The sequence below is a fragment of the Bos taurus genome, chromosome 6 (assembly GCF_002263795.3).
Source record: "Bos taurus isolate L1 Dominette 01449 registration number 42190680 breed Hereford chromosome 6, ARS-UCD2.0, whole genome shotgun sequence".
NCBI classification, from domain to species: Eukaryota; Metazoa; Chordata; class Mammalia; order Artiodactyla; family Bovidae; genus Bos; species Bos taurus.
Genome location: NC_037333.1, coordinates 90,726,352 through 90,748,742, shown reverse-complemented (window position 1 = coordinate 90,748,742; position 22,391 = coordinate 90,726,352). Strand labels below are relative to the sequence as shown.

The 22,391-nt window shown below is 45.0% G+C and overlaps 1 protein-coding gene across 2 annotated transcripts in view; it reads left to right on the top strand.

Annotated features, from left to right (window-relative positions):
* The window catches only part of PPEF2 (protein phosphatase with EF-hand domain 2), a 47,104-nt gene that overhangs the window by 8,973 nt on the left and 15,740 nt on the right, over nucleotides 1-22,391 (top strand). The window contains exons 3-12 of one of the 2 annotated variants that reach the window (XM_015471683.3): nucleotides 1,626-1,763; nucleotides 7,276-7,403; nucleotides 7,542-7,599; nucleotides 8,526-8,701; nucleotides 10,016-10,130; nucleotides 11,384-11,430; nucleotides 11,927-12,093; nucleotides 12,644-12,680; nucleotides 12,763-12,912; nucleotides 21,538-21,924. In XM_015471683.3, coding sequence (XP_015327169.2) covers nucleotides 1,709-1,763; nucleotides 7,276-7,403; nucleotides 7,542-7,599; nucleotides 8,526-8,701; nucleotides 10,016-10,130; nucleotides 11,384-11,430; nucleotides 11,927-12,093; nucleotides 12,644-12,680; nucleotides 12,763-12,912; nucleotides 21,538-21,924 — 1,320 coding nt within the window. In that variant the 5' untranslated portion in view covers nucleotides 1,626-1,708. Of the gene's footprint in view, nucleotides 1-1,625; nucleotides 1,764-7,275; nucleotides 7,404-7,541; nucleotides 7,600-8,525; nucleotides 8,702-10,015; nucleotides 10,131-11,383; nucleotides 11,431-11,926; nucleotides 12,094-12,643; nucleotides 12,681-12,762; nucleotides 12,913-21,537; nucleotides 21,925-22,391 lie in introns of those variants that run through there. The other variant, NM_001205977.3, reaches the window with a different exon arrangement.

Genomic DNA, 22,391 nt, shown 5'->3' with positions numbered 1-22,391 from the left:
ATTCAATTTTTCTTGTCCTGTCTTAAAATGCAAATTATATTTCATCAGAGATGTGACTAGGACATGCAGGAGTTCAGAGGAGGGGCATGTCAAACTTGCTTAAGGAAGATGATGCCCGAAGTGCATCTTTACTCATTACTTAAGAAACGAGTAAAGTTAGTCAAGGGTCAGCTAGGAAGAACATACTCAGTAAAGGCAACAGCATCCTAGGAGGACTTCTCTGGTGGTCCAGTGGCTAAGACTTTGCGCTCTCAAAGCAGGGAGACTGGATTCGATCCTGTTCAGGGAACTAGATGCCATGTGTCAGAATTAAAGAACCCACTTACTGCAACTTAAAAAAAAGCTTCTCCCTGAAAGAAAGAAAAAAAATATTCTAGGTAAGAGCTGTTTTGAAGAAAGGAGAAAAGGAGAAGGCTTTTGGGAAGATGAGTTGTATTTGCGTTGCATGGAGTCTGAGGCACCCCAAAGTTTAGCAGCTGAGATGGAGATTTAAGAGGGAGAGAGTAATAGTTTAAAATGTGAGTTGATTCAGTTATGTAGGAAGCATATACAGAGTGAGAAAGCAGACAGTTGAGAGTAGAATACAAATAAAAGTGACATTCAAGAGATGGATAGAAGAAAATGAGCTCAAGAAGGAGAGAAAATAAATAAAATGAAATAAAATTCATATTTTATGGCAAGACAAGAAAAATTTCAACATAAAAAATTTTCTCTGCCCTTGACCTCCTTTCTCCCAACACTATGTATTGTATATCTGCAATATGCATCAGCCAGACCTCCCCCATTAACAGGAATGCCTGCTTGACCAAAAGAACAACATTCTACTAGCACCAACAAGACGACTCCTTAAAGATAATATTCCTTCTTGAATCTGAAAGGGACCACATGACCAACCATGATCTAGATTGCATAAACTGTCGATAATACATCATTTGATGTACAGCCCTCTGTCTCAAAAAAACATATAGAACAGGGCCTTGATTTCTCACCAGTGGAGCAGTTCTCAGAGCTTTCTGAGGTGCTCTTCCCCAGTTATAATCCTCAAATTTGGCTCAAATAAAATTTTCCAATTCTTTCTTAGAGTGACTGATTAATTTTTTGTCAACATACAAAAGAGTAGACTCATGGAGACCCATGGAGTAAAATTTAAATCAAGGCACGACTTATGAGATGATGAAGGTCAAGGCTGACAAGATGAAGCATTGGGGACATCAGCATAAAATGTTTTGATCAATAGTGAGGATGAAAAATATGGTGTTAAGAGGAATTAAGGAGAAGATAAGTGGTCTGCTCGGGAGAAGTCTGGATGAAAAAAAAATAGAGGTCAGGTTATAGTGGGAGGGATAGAGGAGGTCAAAGGATGGGATGATGAACTGCTCTGAGATGAGACTTCAGCATGTTTTAGACTGAAAAGGAGAAGCTAGTAGGAAGGATGAAGACGGGAGAGAGATGAGATGACGCATGGAGGGAGTTTTCAGGGGAAGGACATCTCATGTGCTGGGGAGGTGTGGAGTAGGGTGCTATCACATGATAACTTTATATATATTTTCATGATGTGGGAGACAAGGCTCATAGGTAGTTTGCTCTACCTGAACTAATATTCTACCCAAATCTCCCTGTTGTAGGTTCCCTCTTCCTTTTGTCAGCAAACAATTCACTCTCCCTTGGACCTGCTATCTGCGTCCTGCAGAAACATCGCACTTAAGTTATGGGAAGCGGCACTTCAACCCAACACCACTTTGCTTTCCAGAATGCAGAGAAAGGTATGTGCTTCCTACCTTCAGCCTAACTGTGGGGACCCCAGTGGAAGCCTGCATTGCACAGGGAGGGGCTTCTCAGGGTGGACAGGAAATCGTTATATTGCTCCTCATGCTGACTCCTGAAAATCAGCTTCTCCTCCTTGTGACATGACCACAGGATACTCAGCTGAATATCTTAGGACTTGATTAACTATATTTAATAGAATTAAAATTTACTCAAGGAGTCAGTGTTGTCCATTGAGTTTACCACAAACTCCACCTTTACAAGTGAGAGAAATAAGATTGGGCAAAAAGGGGATGAAATAGCATTCCAGGTATTCCAGGTAGAGGGTAACAAAGTCATGAAGCAGGCAAAAAGAAAGGCATTTTCAAGGAACTGAATGGTTGACGTGAATCAGATAGAGAATGGCATGGCATGAGGCTGCAGAGCTGTGCAGAGCCCAGATCACTCAGGAGCAGGTAGGATTTAAACTTCATTCTAAAGGCTTGAAGAACCATTGTAGAATTCAAAACATACATAAAAGACTCTTCTGGCTTCCATGAAGAAGGGATTGTGGCAGGGATTGGAGTGGGTGGTGTAAGAGTAGAAGGAAGAACAATTTAGAAGCTAAAGGTCCATATAGTCGAAGCTGTGGGTTTTCCAATAGTCATATATGGATGTGAGAGTTGAACCATAAAGAAAGCTGAGCACCAAAGAATTGATGCTTTCAAACTGTGGTGCTAGAGAAGACTCTTGAGAGTCCCTTGGACAGTAAGGAGATCAAGCCAATCAATCCTAAAGGAAATCAACCCTGAATATTCATTGGAAGGACTGATGCTGAAACTGAAGCTCCAATACATTGGCCACCTGATGCGAAGAGCTGACTCAATGGAAAAGACCCTGATGCTGGGAAAGATAGAAGGCAGGAGGCGAAGGGGAGAACAAAGGACAGATGTTGGATAGCATCACCAACTCAACGGACATGAGTTTGAGCAAGCTCCAGGATATGGTGAAGGAAAGGGAAGCCTGGCATGCTGCAGGGGTCACAAAGAGTTGGACACAACTGAGTGACTGAACAAGAACAAAAGTCATCTAAGCAAGAGATGATAATGCCATGGTCCAGAGTTGGTGGCTATAGAGATGGGAGAGAAGAGGATGAATTCCCACAATACTCAGGAGGTGGAATGGACAGGATCCACCTGATTACATATATGGGGTTGGGGAGAAGGATGAATCAAGATTTACGTCTGGGGTACTTCCTGGTGGTCCAGTGATTAAGAATCCCCCTGCCAATGCAGCCTGGAGAAGGGAATGGCAACCCACTCCAGTAGTCTTGCCTGAAGAATCCCATGGACAGAGGAGCCTGGAGGGCTACAGTCTGTGGGGTCACAAAGAGTTGGGCACGACTGAGCAACTACACTTTTTTCTTCTTTCTGCCAATGCAGGGGATGCAGCTTTGATCCCTGGTTGAGGAACTAGGATCCCACATGCTACAAGGCAACTAAGCCTGTGCACTGCAATGAAGATCCAGCACAGCAGTCAAAAAAACAAACAAGCAAAAAAAAAAAAAAATCTATTTGAGCAACAAAATAAAGTATTAACAAAGAAAAGATTGATGTCCAGGTTTCTAGATACCTGTTCTGTGCTTAGTCATGTCCAACTCTTTGCAGACCATGGACTGTGGCCTACCAGGCTCCCATATCCATGGAATTTCCCAGGCAAGAATACTGGAGTAAGTTGCCATTTCCTACTCCAGGGATCAAACCCACATCTCTTTCTCTTGGGTCTCCTGCATTGGCAGGCAGATCCTTTACCATTGAGCTATCTGGGAAATCCAGCATACCTGGGTAGGTGATAATGCCAATTTCTGACGTAAAATTAATGGAGAAGAACCAAGTTCAAGTAGAATGAAAGTGATGATTTATACAAATTGGGTTTGAGGTGCCCACGTAACATGCAGGTGGAAGTGCTGAGTAGACAGTTGCATACTCAGATCTGGGTTTTGGAGACGTCAGTGGAGATCCATGCCTTTGGAAGGCATCAGAGTATGGGTGATTGTAGAAGCCATGGGGGTCACTGAAGTAGCCTAGAGTGAGAGTAAAGACAAAGCAATGAAGGAGTCTAGTACTTAAGCATCAGGTCGAAGAGGACGAGGCAACCAGAGATGTAGAAGGAGGCAAGGGAAATGATGCTAGCACCTTGTTTCTATGGGGCTTCCCAGGTGGCTCAGCTGGTAATAAATCCGCCTGCAATGTGGGAGACCTGGGTTCGATCCCTTGGTTAGGAAGGTCTCCTGGAGAAGGGAATGGCTACCCACTCCAGTATTCTGGCCTGAGGAATTCCATGGACTGTATAGTCCATGGGGTCACAAAGAGTCAGACATGACTGAGCGACTTTCACTTTCACTTGTTACTATGAACTTAAGTATCTTTATAAACTCATGGCCTCCTTTCTAGTTTGGCAACACATCCCAGGCTCATCTTGCATATTTTTGTCTCCAGATTAGAAATCACTATTTCTCCAGGGTTTGGGGTGTTCGTGACCAGGCTGGTCATTACTTCCTATACTTTTTCAATGAACAGATATGGAAAATATGCATTATTTTAATGGACAATTTATACTTAGGATCACAATAATTTTACCTAACAACTTTGACATTCTATCTCCTTTCTCTTTATTAATAATGATACCAGTATGGTATTATTTACTTTGTCCTTCAGTATATAAATCAGAAATACAATAACAGTACTATTACAACAATATGATTACTGAAAACTCCTTAAGACTTCTTTGTAGTTCTTTTTGCCCTTTGAGTATATCCACTTAGGCATATACAATTCCTGAATTTTCAAGTCATTTGAAAGAACTCTTTTCTACATGGTTATGCCAGCAGTGCATACAAGGTTAGATTCGCTCATTTAACATTTGCTTTTTAAACATTGATTTTTTTGTTTTGATTTAAATTTGTTTTATAATTTTATAAAACATGTATACAATTCACATTCCAATTATCTGGTGCTGCATAATAAACGGCCTCAAAACTTAGTGGCTTAAGACAACCATTTTATTCTGCTCGTGATTTTGTGGGTCAGGAATTTGCCAAGGCCCAGCTTGATGGTTTGCCTATGACCCTCAGGACAGCTGCAGCTGGGGGTTCAGCTTCCGGGATGGTTCTTCACCTGGACTTCTGTCTCCCCAGGTGGTTGCCTGGTCCTCAGTGTGGAGTTTTCACAGCCAGGTGTCTGTAACTTTTCCCATAGGACGTGCTCTGCACAAGGCTGAGGAGGGGAAACCCAAGCATCTTATACTGCACTGTAGGGAACGGAGGATGGAGTGGAGGTCCTTAGACTACGCTGTACCTCACAGCGGCCATCTCAATGAAAGCTAACCCAGGTTCTAGATGGAGGCTTGGGAGAGTGGACGCAGAGGTACTACCCGCTTTCCCCGCCCTGAGTAGCCGAAGCGGAGCTGAGTGTATGTCTAGTCAGCAGCATTTGCCTTAAAATGCCTGAGGCAAGGAGTTAGCAAACGACATTTTCACGGAAACTTGGTGGCCATGATGTTCCTCAGTGTTGCTCACACTTTGGCACAAGTGAGGATTATGCATGGAGCTTGTTAAACCTGCAGATTCCTGGGTTCCATGTCAGAGTCATAGTGAGGAGCAGATGTCTGTGTGTTTGCCCTGAATTCCTAAAGCGTTACTTTAGGTAAGGACCACTTATTCTGGATGTTGCATTCACTATTCTGAATGGGGATTTACATAATTTAGTCTTTGTCACTTACTATTTTGTGAGTGCCTTTGGAACATACTTAGTGTATGACATTTTTTTTCCTCACGGAAAATCAAATTCAGCTTTGCTTAAATTCCTCTCAAGGTTCTCTTTTCCCACTCACTGTTGGATCTCCTCTTAGGGATATCAGCAAGAATTCCATGAGCTCTCTAATGCCAGCTAAATATATTAAATCAATCGGTCTGCTTTTCACGAGGTTGACCTGAGTGAACCTGCCGGGTTTCCTTTGTAATCCAGCTTTATCCACAAAGGCTCCATTCATCCCCGAGGGCACTTTCAGGCCCAGGAGTTTAAGGAGAGTCTAGTCACTCATGTGGACAGCTGTCCTCTTCTCTGGCAGCAGTAGTTGACTGCAGGTCCTAAAGCTCAAAGGAAGAATGAAACCTCCTCAAGCCATCCTGCAGTACATGAGCACCCAGCACAGGTCTTAAGTCCACAGACTGCCCTTCAGATTGGACAGTCAGCACCACCCTGGATGTGAGGTGATGGGGATACAAGCCACAGGGATAGAGTGAATATGGGGACAGCAAGCACTGACCCCCACCTGACATGATAGTATGTAGTGATGCACGTTTATTCCCCCCACTCATCATCTAGTTCATCTCCTTTTCTAGATGAGGACTCTGAGGCCCAGAAAGTTGACTGGATTGAGGCTACATAGCTGGTCAGGGCATTTCCAGGCTCAGAACCAGACTCCTGACATCCTATCTATTGTGTTAGTCGCTCAGTCGTGTCTGACTCTTTGCAATCCCATGGACTGTAGCACACCAGGCTCCTCTGTTCATGGAATTCCCCAGGCAAGAATACTGGAGTGGGTGGCCATGCCCTTCTCCAGGGGATCTTCCCAACCCAAGGATCAAACCCAGGTCTCCGGCATTGCAGGCAGATTCTTTACCATCTGAGCCACCTGGTATCAAAATATCCTTCCCACCCTGTGACTCCCGCATCATCCCACTCCATTTTCTTTTTTTTTTTGCATTTGAATGTATTTATTTTTTTATACAGTTTTCAAAGGTGAATTTCCATTTACAGTTGCTATAGAATATTGGCTATATTCCCTGTGTTGTACAATATATCCTTGTAGCTTATTATATACCTAATAGTTTGTACCTCATACTCCCCGCCTCTATATTGCCCCTCCCCACTTACATCTCCCACTGGCAACCACTAGATCTGCGAGTTGTTCTCTAGATCTGTGAGTTTGCTTCCTTTTTGTTATACTAGTTTGCTTCCTAGTTTGTTGTAGTCTTTAGATTCCACATATGTGATATCACACAGTATCTGCCTATCTCTGACTTATTGCACTTAGCATAATGCCCCCCATGTCCATCCAAGTTACACACACACATACACACACAGATACATGTGGCAAAACTTCATTCTCTGTTAATGGCTGAGTAATATCTGCATCTTCCCACTCTTCAAGTATACTGCAACCTTGCAGCCTCCCCAGTTTACGTGTCCTTCTCAGAATCCAAGCTTTCCACGTCTACATGTATAAATGTTTTCATTAAACAGTGGGAATTCAAATAACCCTCCATGACATGAGTATAACAGGTAAGACTGGAGGAGGGATGGGGGCCGGAAGGGGGACTCGGGCTCCCTGGCCATCAGTGGGGTAAATCCTTCCTATTTGATGGCAAAATGTAGTGCTTTCCCCCCATCTTGCCTCCTGCCACCCTCAGCTTCCCGCTAGGCCCCAGGAGTCCCATCTCACAAACTGGCTTTTCCATCTGTGTCACAGCCTTCAGGGCAGCAGCCCTGATCCAGAGGTGGTACCGACGCTACGTGGCCCGCCTGGAGATGAGGCGGCGCTGCACCTGGAGCATCTTCCAGTCCATCGAGTATGCCGGGCAGCAAGACCAGGTCAAGGTGTGCCGGGATGTGGGACGGGACCACCTCCAGCTCTGCCCCTCAGTCCCCCGGGCAGCAAGCCCCAGGGGCCTGGAAGGATCACTCCTGGGTTCCCCTTCTGTCTCTAAAGCCATAATTGCTTGGGTTTCTCTGCAGCTCCACAATTTCTTCAGCTACCTTGTGGATCACTTCACCCCCAGCAGTCACAATGAGAGTGAGTATGAAATGCCGCCCGGCGGGTGCTCCGGTCTGAGGGTCAGAGATATCAGGGTGAGGCCGGGGGTGCACGGGGAGTGAGAATGTGAATCTAGTGACGGCCAGGGAATGAGCGAGGAGGTTCTCCTGGAAGCAGACCTGGAGACAAGAGTTTGAGCACAAGGAGTTTATTTGGTAAATACAGGAAGCACTGGGAGGTGGAGGAGGGGCTCAGGAAAGGGGAGGCACACAGTGAAGGAGTGGGGAGCTAAACCGGCAGTTTGTCCCGGAAATAACGCAAAACACAGCCCAGGAAGCCTCCAGCCTGAAGGCCGCAGGAACTGGAGTCTGTGTCAACTCCTGAGAGTCACTGGTGGGAGCTGCTGGGAGGGGCGGATGGGAGGGGTCATTCACGAGCATCCGGCCTGTCTGCAGATCCCGGGGAAGCCCTCTGGCAGCAATGCTGGGGCGGCCTTTGGAAATCAATTGCCCGAGAGTCTGAGGCATCTGCCGTACTAAGTACCCCAGAAATGCCTGTGAACTTCCACTTAAAATTTTCTTTTAAGAAAATTAAATGTGCATTAATTTTTTTAAAACACCATCCTTGTAGAGAAGGGGGACAAAAAGAAGCAAATGTAGAAAAATATGGGAAACGTATTGAAAATATGTTCATTTCCCCAGTACCCCTTTCCTCCTGCTTACCAACCTAAGCCCCTAAATCTCTGTACTTTCTAAGTCACTCTCTTAAAATAAAAGTCAAATGGCTTTGACATGATAACATAACCTTTCTCCTGCCCATCCTAGATTCTCATGACCTCGCCTTCTACGTTCTCCTCCCCTGCGTTGGCGCCCTTGCCCAACCGGCCACGTCCCCTCCAGTACGGTCCAGGGAACGGCCTGAGTCTGAAGGCCTGCTCTAAGCCTGTCCACCCTTTCTGTGCCTAGGGGACTTCCTGAACCGCATATTCACTGAGGAGCGATCCCCCCAGGCCTCCGAAACGCAGAACTGCGGTGACTACGACTCCATCGAGGTACCGGACAGTTACACAGGGCCACGCCTCTCCTTCCCACTCCTTCCTGACCATGCAACTGCCCTGGTGGAAGCTTTCAGACGAAAACAAGTAAGCTCATGCCAGGGTCCTGGGTCACCAGCAATCCCATGTAAAGTGTAGCAGCAGAGTAGACGCAAATGCAAAAGGAATGGCCCTGGATTTAGGGTGTTCATGTCAGGGATCCACCAGAGAGAGCCACTCGCCCTTTTCTTAGCCAGGACCTTGTGGTTGATCAGCCGGGTTTTATATATTGAAAACCCCTCCTCCTAATCATGTAATCTCTTTGTTCATTCATCTCACAGATATTGAGCACTGCCATGGGCAGGCACTGTTGCAGATACTGCACTGAACAGTGAACAAAACAGACACAAATCTCTGCCTGCAGAGGGGTAACATTTTAGTGGGGAGACATAATAAATAACAAATTAGTAATATATGTATAATATATCATATATACATTTTATATATATATATATATAATATGTAATATATTAGGTGATAGAGCTATGTCAGAGCAAAAGCTAAGTTCCCGGTGGGAGAGATGGCACTTTTACAGAGTGATCTGGGAAGGCATTACTGAAAAGGTGATTTCTGAGCAAGGGTCGAACATGGTGAGGCAGTGTGCCATGTGTACATCTGGGGAAAGAGTTCTAGGTGGAGGGAATAGATGGAAAGACCCTGGGCAAGACCTCGCCTGGACTGCTCCAGGACATCAGCAAGGCCACTGGGGCTGGAGAGGAGGGAACCAGGAAACAAGTGTCAGGAGATGGAGATAGAGGGGTAAGTAGGGTAGACTCAGTCTTCTGAAGGAGATGGGGAAACCATGAGCACAGAAATGATATAATCCAGCTTTCTTTTTAAAATAGTCATACTGTTTGATGAACAGAGTGTAGGGAGCAAGGGCTGAAACAGGGAGGTGGGTCAAGAGACTATTGTAATATAGTCCAAGCTTGAAACCCGGGCGGAAGAGGTAGTGAGAAGTGGCCAGATTCCAGCTCTTAGGCCAGATTCCAATCCTTCCCCTTATTTCACATTAAGATAATTCACTGCAGAAGATGGGATGATTTTCCCAGTAATGTCAGGATCACTGATACCATCAGTGTATATGCACTTCTTCATAAAACAATCATATGTTTCTCCCTAGCTAAAGGCAAGGAAGGGTTACACAGGGTAGGAAAGAAGAGGACATTGGTTTAGTATTTGAAGGATGATAAAAACGTGAACAAGGACAGAGGATGAGTGAAAAAGAAACGATCTGTGCATAGGTCCCAGGAGCAGTTTACTAGGGTCACTTAACGTGGTCTTGGGGTCATTCAGTGGTAAATTCGTCTTCCTTCATGAATATGTGTTGCTTTGTCCCCTCCCTGCCCTTCTTCCTAGTAGAGGCTCCATGCTCGCTATGTCTTGAATCTTTTGCATGAAGCCAGGAAACACCTGGTACAACTGCCAAACATCAACCAGGTCTCCACTTGTTACAGCGAGGAAATCACAGTGTGTGGTAAGAGCCAGTCAGAAGTGGCTTTATGTGCTGGACATGAACCAGAAAATTCTGCCTGTTGTGGGGGAGAGAAGGGAGGGCTAGAGGGGTCCTGATGGCCACGTGGGCAGGCCAGCTTCATGCCTTCACACTGAATATATTTACATATTTATTCCACAATTACTTAAACTGGGGGTGGGGAGGGCAGGTGCCATGAAGGAGAACTGTAGGCCAGAGGGCCCAGCCTCTTCTTGATTTTTCCAAGAGATTCAGATTTGGCCCCAAACTCATGCTGTCCATTCAGAACACAATTCCAGCAAGTAACTAGACCTTCGCTTGTTAGAAGACAGTTTATTTATTGTACCTGAACAGGTCTGAATGCCTAGCAAATGATTCCTTCTGTCTACATTTCCTCTTAGAGAGAAATCCTGTTAATGACAACTTTCTCCATCTCCTTATATGATCAGTGATGTTTTAATACCCATTATAGGGGAGACTAGATCACACAGGGGCTGTAAACCAGCACTTCCAGGGCCACACGCAGCCTGTGATGTCTGCTTCAAAACGTTCTGAAATTTCTAGTTTCCAGCGTTTGAAAGTTGGGAGGATTTCATGTTAAAATCTAGATTTCCAACTTCTTGAAAAATCTTGTAACACTGACCCACATAAGTGAGTACCAGCTTCTTACTTTAAGATGGGGCAGAAATCTCTCCAGTTCTCATCCAGGCTTTCAGCCCTACACCATTCTGTCCCATTTCTGCTTTAGTAAAAATATATCATTTACTGTTTGTGATAATCATACAGAAGAAATATCATGCTTTCTGCTTTCAATATTAACTAACCTTGCAACAGGGAAGCTAATATTTTGTTGTTTAGTCATTAAGTCATGTCTGACTTTTTCTGACCCATGGGACTATATAGCCCACCAGGATCCTCTGTACATGAAATTTCCGGGCAAGAATACTTGAGTGAGTAGCCATTTGCTTCTCCAGGGGATCTTCCCAACCCATGGATCAAACCCACGTCTTCTGCACTGCCAGGTGGATTCTTTACCACTTAACCACCTAGGAAGCAGCTAATTATTTGTCCCTGTCTTGTATATGGAAAAATGAGTGACCATAAGTTTATCATGTTTTCCTGGGTATTTTTATTTAAATTGAGTTACAACTGACATAATATTGCATTAGTGTTAGGTATACAATGAGTATTTTTTTATAGTAAAAATTAGAAACAATGGTGTAGATCATTCAAAACTGATATTTTTTCTTTGTTAGGAGATTTACATGGCCAGTTGGATGACTTAATATTTATATTTTATAAGGTATGAACCCTCAAATTATGTTCCTGTCTTGTTCTGAGGTTTAATTTAGAAGTTCACATACAGTATCTATTAAAAAATGCTTAAGTATTACTTGTATTTTAAAATATTTTAGAGTAATATTTGCTACTTTGTAGCAAATGCAGAATGTAAAAATGATTATTGTATTATAGTGTATTTTTGTAGACTGTTTAAAAAACAGAAAATCTATGGTTAATAAAATCATTATTTGGAAAAAGAAAATCAAGTACTAAATAGAGAAAATTATTTATTATCAAAGCAACTGAAAGCTATTTACATACCTATTTTTAGTTACCAAATGCTCTGTATAGTGATAACTATTCCACTAAGAGGAAATGTAGACGGAAGGAATCATTTGCTAGGCATTTAGACCTGTTCAGGTACAGCACTGGCTTTCAGGCCTGATGTGACTGTCAGATGCACAATGGCTTGACCCGATTTCCTATGTTTCTTCTTGGACTTGACTCTCGTTTGGAAGAACGGCCTCCCATCACCAGAGCGGGCCTATGTGTTCAATGGCGACTTTGTGGACCGAGGGAAGGATTCAGTCGAGATCCTAATGGTTCTGTTTGCCTTCATGTTGGTTTACCCAAAAGAGTTCCATCTTAACCGAGGAAACCATGAGGACCATATTGTGAACTTACGGTACAAACCAAAACACGCCTGGAGATTTGGTCTTTACTGGTTGCGACTGTGAAGTTATTTTTCCAGAGCTTCTTCTTTGTTAGATGCATTTTTAAAGCAGTCTTCAAGTTTATAAAGTGGAATACACAATATATACCATTTTAAAAGATTTTCTTAAAAGTTTACATATTATCCTACTGTTCTAATAAAACTATTACATTTGTTTTCACATGGCCAAACACTTTAATCATACAAACAGTAAGGGTTCACTATAGAAAAAGTACAAAATATAGATAAGCAAAAGAAAATTAAAGTATCCCATATTTCTACCCACAGATAATATTATAATTTTAAAGAGTTGGCAATTATTTTGCAATATTTTTTCTCTATATATTTTTTAAATTTATTTTTGATTGGAGGATAATTGCTTTATTATATTTTGTTGGTTCCTCCTATACATCAACATGAATCAGCCATAGGTATACATATAGAATTTGCATTTTTATAAGAATGTAACTGTGCCATACATAATATCGCTAAATTTAATATCTGTTTCTGCTTCTAACTCTAGATATGGTTTTACCAAGGAAGTGATGCATAAATATAAGGTACGCAGCTCTTAAAAGCAAAAGTTTCTCTCAGTGCAGATAAATCAAGTGCATTATTTAAAACTTAGTATCATGTTTTCAGATACACGGCAAGAAAATACTAAAACTACTGCAAGATGTGTTCTGCTGGCTTCCACTGGCCACTCTGGTTGATGAGAAAGTCCTGATTCTTCACGGTGGAGTGTCAGACAGGACTGACTTGGAGCTCTTGGCTAAACTAGACAGGCACAAGGTACTGACTGAGCACTAAACTAATGTGGATTTCTGTATAATGCCAGGCGTTGCTGCCAACGAATGTAAAACAGATGTCATCTTGACTCCATGCTGACTCCAGCTGACTGATAAGGGCTAAGAGAATCCATTAAATCTTTGAACAGAGGATTGGGAATCCACTGCTGGAGCAGGTGTGCTGTGATCCATTCACATTTGCCATGGATGACAGTGGGGAATGGGAGCTACTGCCATCTGTCGAAAGCCTCGAGTCCTAACCACTGGACCTGCCAGGGAACTCCCTAGAACTTTGCTTTCTAATTTTCCACTTCCAAAATGAAACAGAAAAAATAGAAACTACTGGGGTATAAGGTATTCTGTTTTTTAAATTCCCCCTCCTCCTGCTTGTTTTTGTTAAGTTCCTTTAGGACAAGTATTGATACCATCTCTGGTTATTTTGTATTTCTGCTAGCACTTTCCTTGCATATAGTAAGTGCTTAAAACATGGTTGTTGAGTTTAACTGCAGGGATTGAGACCCTGCAAGCTGTGCAGTGCAGCCAAAAAAAGCAGCAATGATTCTGTTTTCTTTTAATCATAGACTCTTACCCTTGAATCGTATATTATAGCCTCTCTCCTCCAACTGCCCATCCACACAGGAATGAATCCCTGCTATGACATCCTTGAGCAGTTCCAAAAACAGAGAACTCATTTACATAAGCCAGTCTACTCTGGGCAACTCTAATTGATGTAGAGTAAGTTCTGTATATATGAACGAATTTGGTTCTAAGAACACATTCATAAGTCCAGTTTGTCCCAAATTACCCTAGGTTCCCAACATAATCAGCTATACAGTACTGTACTGTATTAGGTTTATAGCACTTTTCACACAAATAATACATACATTAAAAAACAGATGCAAAAAACACTTTAAATCTTACAGGACGGTACCTTGAAAAGTACAGTAGTACAGTTTAACAGCTGGCACACAGGGGCTGGCAGGCATGTCTTTGAAAGTTTGCAACCTGTTCATATAGGTTCATATATACAAAGACTTACTGTAAAAGTCTATACTGTTGCGGTTCAGTTGCCAAGTGGTGTCCGACTCTTTGCAACCCCATGAACTGCACCACACCAGGCCTCTCTGTCCCTCCCCATCTCCCAGAGTTTGCCCAAATTCACATCCATTGAATCTGTGATGCCATCCAACCATCTCATCCTCTGTCACCCTCTTCTCCTTCTGTTCAGTTCAGTCGCTCAGTTGTGTCCGACTCTTTGTGACCCCTATGAGACATAAATGAAAGAGTGTGGCCTTAAAATCAGACAGACCTGAGTCAGAATCTGGAAACAGGCACTTCTTGGCTGGTGTGGCAGCTTTGTGTACTCGGTTGTCCAGGCGCCAGGGCTTCTTATGTCTTGTTACTCTGCCACCCTGAGAGTGACATCCCCATGCCCTCATGTGCATAGCTCAAGATAGCTTGCCACCACACCTGTGTTCCAAGCAATACAGTAGAGGAATGAAAGGAAGAAGAATATCCTACCCTTTAAAGACATAGTGAAGAAGTTGCAAACATCTCTTCTGCTCTCATCCCATTGGTCAGAACTTAGTGCATTCCTGTAGGCAGGATGTGGTGGCTCCTTTGATCTCTGTGGGACCATCTTAACTCCAGTGTGATGGATCCATGGCTTAATTCCCTTCAATTTCACCAGGGAAATGGGTCATGAGTATCACAAGATCCAGTCCAGCAAGATGATACAGAAATGCATGGTATGTGCTAAAAATAATAACACCTTCCACTAATTACTCTTTAATTAAAAATAAAATTCTAAAAAAAGAAAAATAACATCTTCCATAAGTTGTTCAGATACAAGGACCTTGCTATGTCCATTACAGACTCACACTTCCTAGGGTCGGCATTCTGAGAATGGTTAGGACTCCAATCTGATCCCCATTCACTGGCCTTAAGTCTTCGGGAAAATACTTTGGATAGCATCTTATGAGATCCACATCAGTGATCAGGGCCAACACTTGGGCTGGTTTTCTGGATGTTTATTCTCCCAAGATTTCTACAGGATCCAGCCTCCAGGACAGCAGTGGCACAGGTAAACATCTGTGGGAAACATTAACCGCTAGAAGTAAACTTACATAGAGCTGTGAAAGTAGCTTCCGATGATTCTACATACCCGACAGTGTCTATGTTCCTTAACTGAATTCCTTCTGGATCTCAAACTAGTTCTGAAACAATGGCAGGGTCTCTAGAACAACATTTCATAGTTGCTCAACTGGCATCTGCTTCTAAGGCCTGGGCTTCCCTCGTGGTTCAGCTGGTAAAGAATCCGCCCGCAACGTGGGAAACCTGGGTTCAATCCCTAGGTTGGGAAGATCCCCAGGAGAAGGGAACAGGCTACCCACTCTAGTATTCTGGCCTGGAGAATTCCATGGACTGTATAGCCTATGGGGGTCACAAAGAGTCAGACATGATTGAGCAACTTTCACTTCTAAGGGCTACCTTAAACTGGAAGTAGGGCAACCAGTGAGGGTTTATCACAGGTTAAAGTAATCTCCTGACAACTTTTAGCTATAGTCTTTTTAAGAGTGTGATTCCTCTTCCGTTTTGCCAGTAGATTGGGGTCGTCAAGAAGCATGTAATTTCCAAAGAAGGCTTAAAGCTCCAGATACTTCTTGAGATAGTCTTGCTATAAAGGCCCCTTTATTGTCACTCAAAATGGACATAAGCAACCCAAACCTAGGAATTTTTTTTTTTTTTAGGAGAGCTTTAACAACCTCATGCATTTTCAGGCCAGCAAGGAAATGCTTCTATCCAACCAGTACAAGTGTTCACTAATAACTAATAAGGGCATAAGGTTTCCAGTGACTACTGGCATCACAGTGAAGTCACTGATCTTCTCCCAGTCCAGCACCTGGAGTCTGAACTCCTTTGATTAAAGGCAGTGTCCCAGTCTTAGGATTATTTTTAGCACACACATGCATTTCTGTATCAGCTTTTGAATTGTCCTTTGCATGTTTGGTCCTGTAATAAGCTTGCGAATCCACTAGAGGGTGCCATCTCTCCCACAGTGGGTACTCGGGTGTACATAATGTTACACCTTCTGTAAGTGTTCAGGTACAAGGACCTTACTATATGCATTATAATCCCAGCCTTCCCAGAGTCAGCATCCTGAGAATGACCAGGAGATCCCATCCAATCAGATCCCATTCATTGGGCTTAAATCTTCAAGAAAATAGATAGTATCTTACCAGATCTACATTGGCGACCAGAGCCAACTCTGGGACCTAGGTGCTCCTGGCTGCTGGCTTTGCTGCTTGATCTGCTAGATTATTCCTTCCAGCAGTCACACAATCTGCTTTCTGATGTCCTGAACAGTGGACATTCATTCTTTTGGCTCCATGACAGTTTCTAATAAGGTTAAAATTTCTTCAGCAGGATTAAGTTCCTTATTCCCTGCAGTTAACAGTCCTCTCTCCAAATGGCCCTATGAACGTGAACCACCAAGAAAGCATACTTTAGAATCAGTGAAAACAGTTACTATCCTATCCTTACATAGATGGAGGGCTCTCATCTTAGTTCTCCCTTTTGTGCAGAGATTCCTGGGGGAAAAGCTTCTGCTTCCAGGGTATTTTGGTGAGTTACTACCACATACCCAGCTTTGCATTCTTCCTAGTCCATAAAGCTGCCTCCATCTGTGAACATCTCAAGGTCTGGGTTCTCCAGTGGCTGGTCCATCAGGTTGGGATGGCTGGAATAGACTGGTTCAATTATCGGAATACAATCATGCATAAGCTCTTCAGTACTATTTGGGAGCACACTGGCAGGATGCAAGGTGGAGGCTGTTTTCAGAGTGACATTAGGATTATCCAATAATATAGCCTGATACTCTCCACATCTTCCTGAAGTTAACCAATATCCTCCCCCTCTGTTCTAGGAGGAAAAATAAACAGTGAGGGGTATGTACTGTGGCAGGTTGTCCTAATATAAATTTCTCCACTTCTGGTAAAAGATCACAGGTCACTGCTACAGCCCAAAGACAAACTGGCCATCCCTTAGTAACTGTATCTAACTGCTTTAAGAAATACTCAGCAGGCTCCTTATGCTGCCCAGGTTCCACATCAGGACTCCAAGGCTGATTCCTTGTCTCTCATGAACAAATCAGTCAACAGGCTTTCTGATATCTGGACAACCTAAAGCCAGGGCAGTTAGTTTTTTTCCTTTGATAACCTGGAATGCCCTACGGCATTTCCCTAGTTGAGTCTAGAGATTCATGTCTCCTCCTTTAAAGTGAAAGTGTTAGTCACTCAGTCGTGTCCAACTCTTTGTGACCCCATGGACTGTAGCCCACCAGGCTCCTCTGTCCATGGGATCCTCCAGGCAAGAATACTGGAGTGGGTTGCCATTCCCTTCTCCAGGGGATCTTCCCAACCAAGGGGTTGAACCTGGGTCTCCTGCGTTGCAGGCAGATTCTTTACCGTCTGAGCCAGCAGGGAAGCCTCCTTTAAAAGAGCTTCCTAAAAGGGTTTTGCAGTGAGTGCAAAATTGGGGATCCAGATGAGGCAGAACCTGGCCATTCCTAGGAATCCCTGCAGTTTATTTATTATTTATGTATTGACTATGCTGAATGGCATGTGGGATCTTAATTCCCTGACCAGGAATCGAACTCGTGCCCCCTATAGTGGAAGTGTGGAGTTTCAACCACTGGACAGCCAGGAAAGTCCCCCTGCATTTGTCTTTTGGTAGTAGGGATGGGAATCCTGGCTAGAGCTTCCTGTCAGGGTGCAAGTCTGTACTTGTGAGTTCAAAACCCAAATATTTAGCAGAGGGCAGAAAAGTGTGACTGTTTCTTGAACACCTTATAGCCTTGTTCAACCAGAAAGTTCAGAGTCAAAACTGTGTTCTGGTCTGAGGTGCCCTTTGTCTTACTAGCAATCAGAATATCATCCACAAGCTGGATCAAGGCTGCCTCGCTTAGCTGCTGCTGCTGCTGCTAAGTCGTTTCAGTTGCGTCCGACTCTGTGCGACCCCATAGACGGCCTCATACCAGGCTCCCCCGTCCCTGGGATTCTCCAGGCAAGAACACTGGAGTGGGTTGCCATTTCCTTCTCTAACGCATGAAAGTAAAAAGTGAAAGTGAAGTCGCTCAGTCGTGTCCGACTCTTAGCGACCCCACGGACCGCAGCCTACCAGGCCCCTCCGTCCATGGGATTTTCTAGGCAAGAGTACTGGAGTGGGGTGCCATTGCCTTCTCCTCGCTTAGCTGAGGGTCCCTCAAATCTTTTGCCAGGATTTCTCCAAATATCATGGGAGTATTTTAAAATCCCTGTGGGACTACTATCCAGCGGTATTCTTGCCGAACTTCTGTATCTAGATCTTGCTATTCAAATCTAAAGATTCTTAGGATTCAAAACTCATGAGTATACAAAAAAAGGGAATCCAAGTCTAATGCAGTAAGCCAACACAAATCTCCAGAAAAAGTTCTGAGCAGAGTGTATGAGTTAGGGACTCCTGGATGAATATCTTCTACAGTTTGATTAACATCCCTTAAGTTGTGCACAAACCTATATTCATCTGGGCCTGGTGTCCAGACAGTAAAACTGAAGTATTATAAGGTGACAGCAGGGATGTATTAAATCATGTTCCAGGGTTTCCAGGGGGAATTGAATCCATTTTTCCCCCTTTTGAATGGACTCAACTTCCAGGTGGTTGCAGCAAAGAAATTTTTCCAAGGGTCCCTGTTACAGTCACCAAAAAGTTGAATCCCCAATTGCCAGTCATTAACAACTTAATCAGATACAGATGGACAAGGACAAGACAAAAATGAAACCAAACCCAGATGGGCCCCGGGCTTTTCACTTGGGTATGGAGTCAGAGCTGCCCATCAGTCTAGGTACAGGTGAATATCTTAAACAGGGTTACTCATCCAAAAGACATCTTCTCACCCCAAGATGTCTTCCAACCCCAAATCCTCCAAATCACCTCCTAGCTACAAAACTAAGCACTGAATGTTGGCTGCACCTCGCCAGGAAACCCAGGGGATCCTCCCTGGAACAGACGGACAAGGGGACTGTTTGGACTCACCCACAGGCTTTTAATACCAGCAACAGGCTGACCAACCATGGGCAGCAGGTCCATCTGGATTTATCTCCTGGCTGGTGTGCCGTATTTGTTACCGAACCAGGTTCCCTCTGCCCTAGCTTTGCAGCCAAAATGCTGAGATGCCAAAGTTTACAGCAAAGAGAGGGTTTATTCACAAGGCAGCCAAGTGAAGAGGCTGAAGAACAAATCTCGAATCCTCTTCCCTGAAGGCAGGGGGTTTGGGGTATTTATGGGAGAAAGAAGCAGGGCATCTGAGCTGTGAGAGGAGTGGTGGGGAAAGGATAAGGAAAAGCTGCAGTAATCGTGGTTCTGAGCAGGCGTAACTAGGCTACAGGCTCTGCACCTTCAAAAGGGCACTAATGGAACTCTCGAGCATGCCTGGTTGAAGGGTCAGTGGTCCCATCCAGTCTTAGTTAGCTCAGCTGGAACTAGATACAGCTGATTCCAAGTTCCCAGAAAACAACTTGGGCACACATCTTATTTAGGCCACATGCTGCTTGGAGGACATGCATGTCTTCCGTACTGACAATTAAAACAGCCTTGATTAGTGAAGGTAGGTTACAGGTGAAATGGATTTCACTAACGCTTACCCACTGTTTCAGAAACTTAGAGAAGCAGGGGGTCTAGAGTCAGCTCGGAGAAGGCAATGGCACCCCACTCCGATACTCTTGCCTGGAAAATCCCATGGACGGAGGAGCCTGATAGGCTGCAGTCCATGGGGTCACTGAGGGTCGGACACGACTGAGCCACTTCACTTTCACTTTCATGCATTGGAGAAGGAAATGGCAACCCACTCCATTGTTCTTGCCTGGAGGATCCCAGGGACGGGGGAGCCTGGTGGGCTGCTGTCTGTGGGGTCGCACAGAGTCAGACGCAACTGAAGTGACTTAGCAGCAGTAGCAGCAGCAGAGTCAGCTGTCTAGATTCCATCCCAGTGCAGTCTTAGTATCTCTGTGCCTTGGGGTTCTTACTTGTACTGTAAGTGGGGCTTCCCAGGTGGCACAGTGGTAAAGAACCCGCCTGCCAATGCAGGACACGTGAGGCTCAGGTGGGATCCCTGGGTCAGGAAGATTCCCTAGAGAAAGAAATGGCAACCCCCTAGAGTATTCTTGCCTGGAGAATCCCACAAAGGAGCCTGGTGGGCTGCAGACTCTGTGGGATCACAGAGTCGGACATGACTGAGTGAGCCCACATACTATTAAGTGAGAATGCTATTGCATAGGGGTGTTCAGGCTAATCAATGTATTCATAAAAGGGCCCTGGATAGCACCTATTTGGAAGAGGCTTGATACATATTAACACTATTATCCTTAAGAATAAAAGTCAGGGACACCTCTTGAAGCAGATAACACATCCTTATAAAGTTACCTGAGGACCGGAAGGGGCGGGACTGGTGGACAGGCCCTGACTGTGAGGTGGCAACAGGGAGGGGAGGAGGTGGTTAGGAGTCCGGTCACATTCTGTGGACTCACACTGTCTTCGCCCAGGGCCAGAACTGCCTAGGAAGTAATTAGCACTTGTCCAGTGTTACAGAATAACCTCTGTTCTCTTCTCTTCCATCAGGATCCCTCTTCAAATGTCAGTCAGGTACTGCCGAGCCACGTCACATGCCGGTCTTTGCTCCCGCCCGCAGTCAGTCCACACCGGGACGTGGCTTTCTTGTACTGCAGTCCTTAGATCTATTTGCAGGAAGTTCTCGCTCCTTGATTACACACACACCTGAAGCGTTTTCTTTGTGAACCAGACGTTTCTCTTGATATCCCTGTGGATGCTGTGGCACTCGGGCATGCTGGGAATGGCTGCTCTTGCCTTTTGCTGGATGCCCCAGGTCTGCGCTGTGGCCTGAACCAACTCTTTCTCAGGATCAGAATTCCTCCTGCGTGTGTTCTCTACATTGTCAGCTTGGTCCCAGGACCATGATGACTCTGAGGCAGGGAGAGGAACCACACCTGGTCCCTTTGGCAAGAAGAGCATCTTCCCGATTAGGTCCAGGTTGAAATGAGGCGCTCCTGCGCCCTCCCGGGCCCTTCCTCAGCAGGCACTTCCTGTGAATGGCCAGTCATAGCAGGTGTCAGGTTTTTCCCATTCCAGCCATCCTCAGTCAAGGCTGCGTTTCCTCCCCTTTGTGTTTGCACCTGTGGCACAAGAGAGTCAATAAGGGCTCACCTTCTGAGAGGTGGTCTGTCTAAAAATCGCTAGGTTCCTAGAAACAGGTCAGCATTTCTCCAATTATTTGTGGTGGAGGACCAGGTTTCATAAATTTTTAATTTGTCACAGACCAGTACTGTTGTAAAATATGATAAATGTGAATTGCTAGAGAAATGAAATGCAAGCCAAAAGTATAAGCCCACTGATCATGTGTTTGAATGACAGCGATATCAAATTGCGATAAAAGCTTGGAAAGGCTTAGTCTCAGTTCTGTGCTGACCTTGTCACCATCGGGACAATCCATGGGGCCCAGCTGACTTGATGCCCAAGTGCTGCTGTCAAAGGGAGAAAGTTGCACTGAAGCATCTGTATCTTTTCTGACTGCTTTTAGATTGTTTCCACCATGAGGTACAAAACAAGAAAGGAGAATAAGAAACAGGCGGAGGAGAAGGGAAACGCCAACCAGACGGGTTCTGCCGGGAGACCCTCCCCGTGGTTTCTCCCCCAAAGCCGCTCTCTGCCCTCCTCGCCCCTCCGCCCCAGCACCCACAAGGCCCACAGAGCCGGGCGCTCCTCCAGCGTCCCCTGCGGCGTCCCCCTGGACCCCAAGGAGCTCTCCCGCCGGGTGCGGCGCTCTGTTGACCTGGAGCTGGAGAGGTGCCGGCAGCAAGCGGGCTTCCCGGCGATCAAAGAAAAGGAGGAGCCCTCGTCCTCGGAGTCAGAAGTGGACTCAGATGCCGAGGAGCAGCCGCAGCCCACACCGGAGGAGTGGAGGCAGGTGGGTGTGGCCGGCGCCGCTCTCTGAAAAAAGCAAGGATTTCACAAAACCCAACCAATCTCCTCCTGGCTCTTTTCGTCCTTATTTCTCTCTCCCTGAGGTTAGAGCACCCAAATTGGTATTTGCTGGTGTGCTAAGTCGCTTCAGTCGTGTCTGACTCTTGGCAACCCTGCGGACTGGACTATATGTAGTTCGCCAGGCTCCTCTGTCTATGGGATTCTCCAGGCAAGAATACTGGAGTGGCCCTCCATGCCATGCCCTCCTCCAGGGGATCTTCCCGACCCAGGGATCCTCCAGGGGATCTTGCCAACCCAGGAATCATACCGGTATCTCTTAGGTCTCCTGTATTGGCAGGCGGGTTTCTTTACCACTAGTGCCACCTGGGAAGCCCAGTATTTGCCTAGTGACGCCTATAGTCTGGAGTTTTATAAAGATGGAAGTTGTGCCAGGTGGGCTGTATTGTCTGA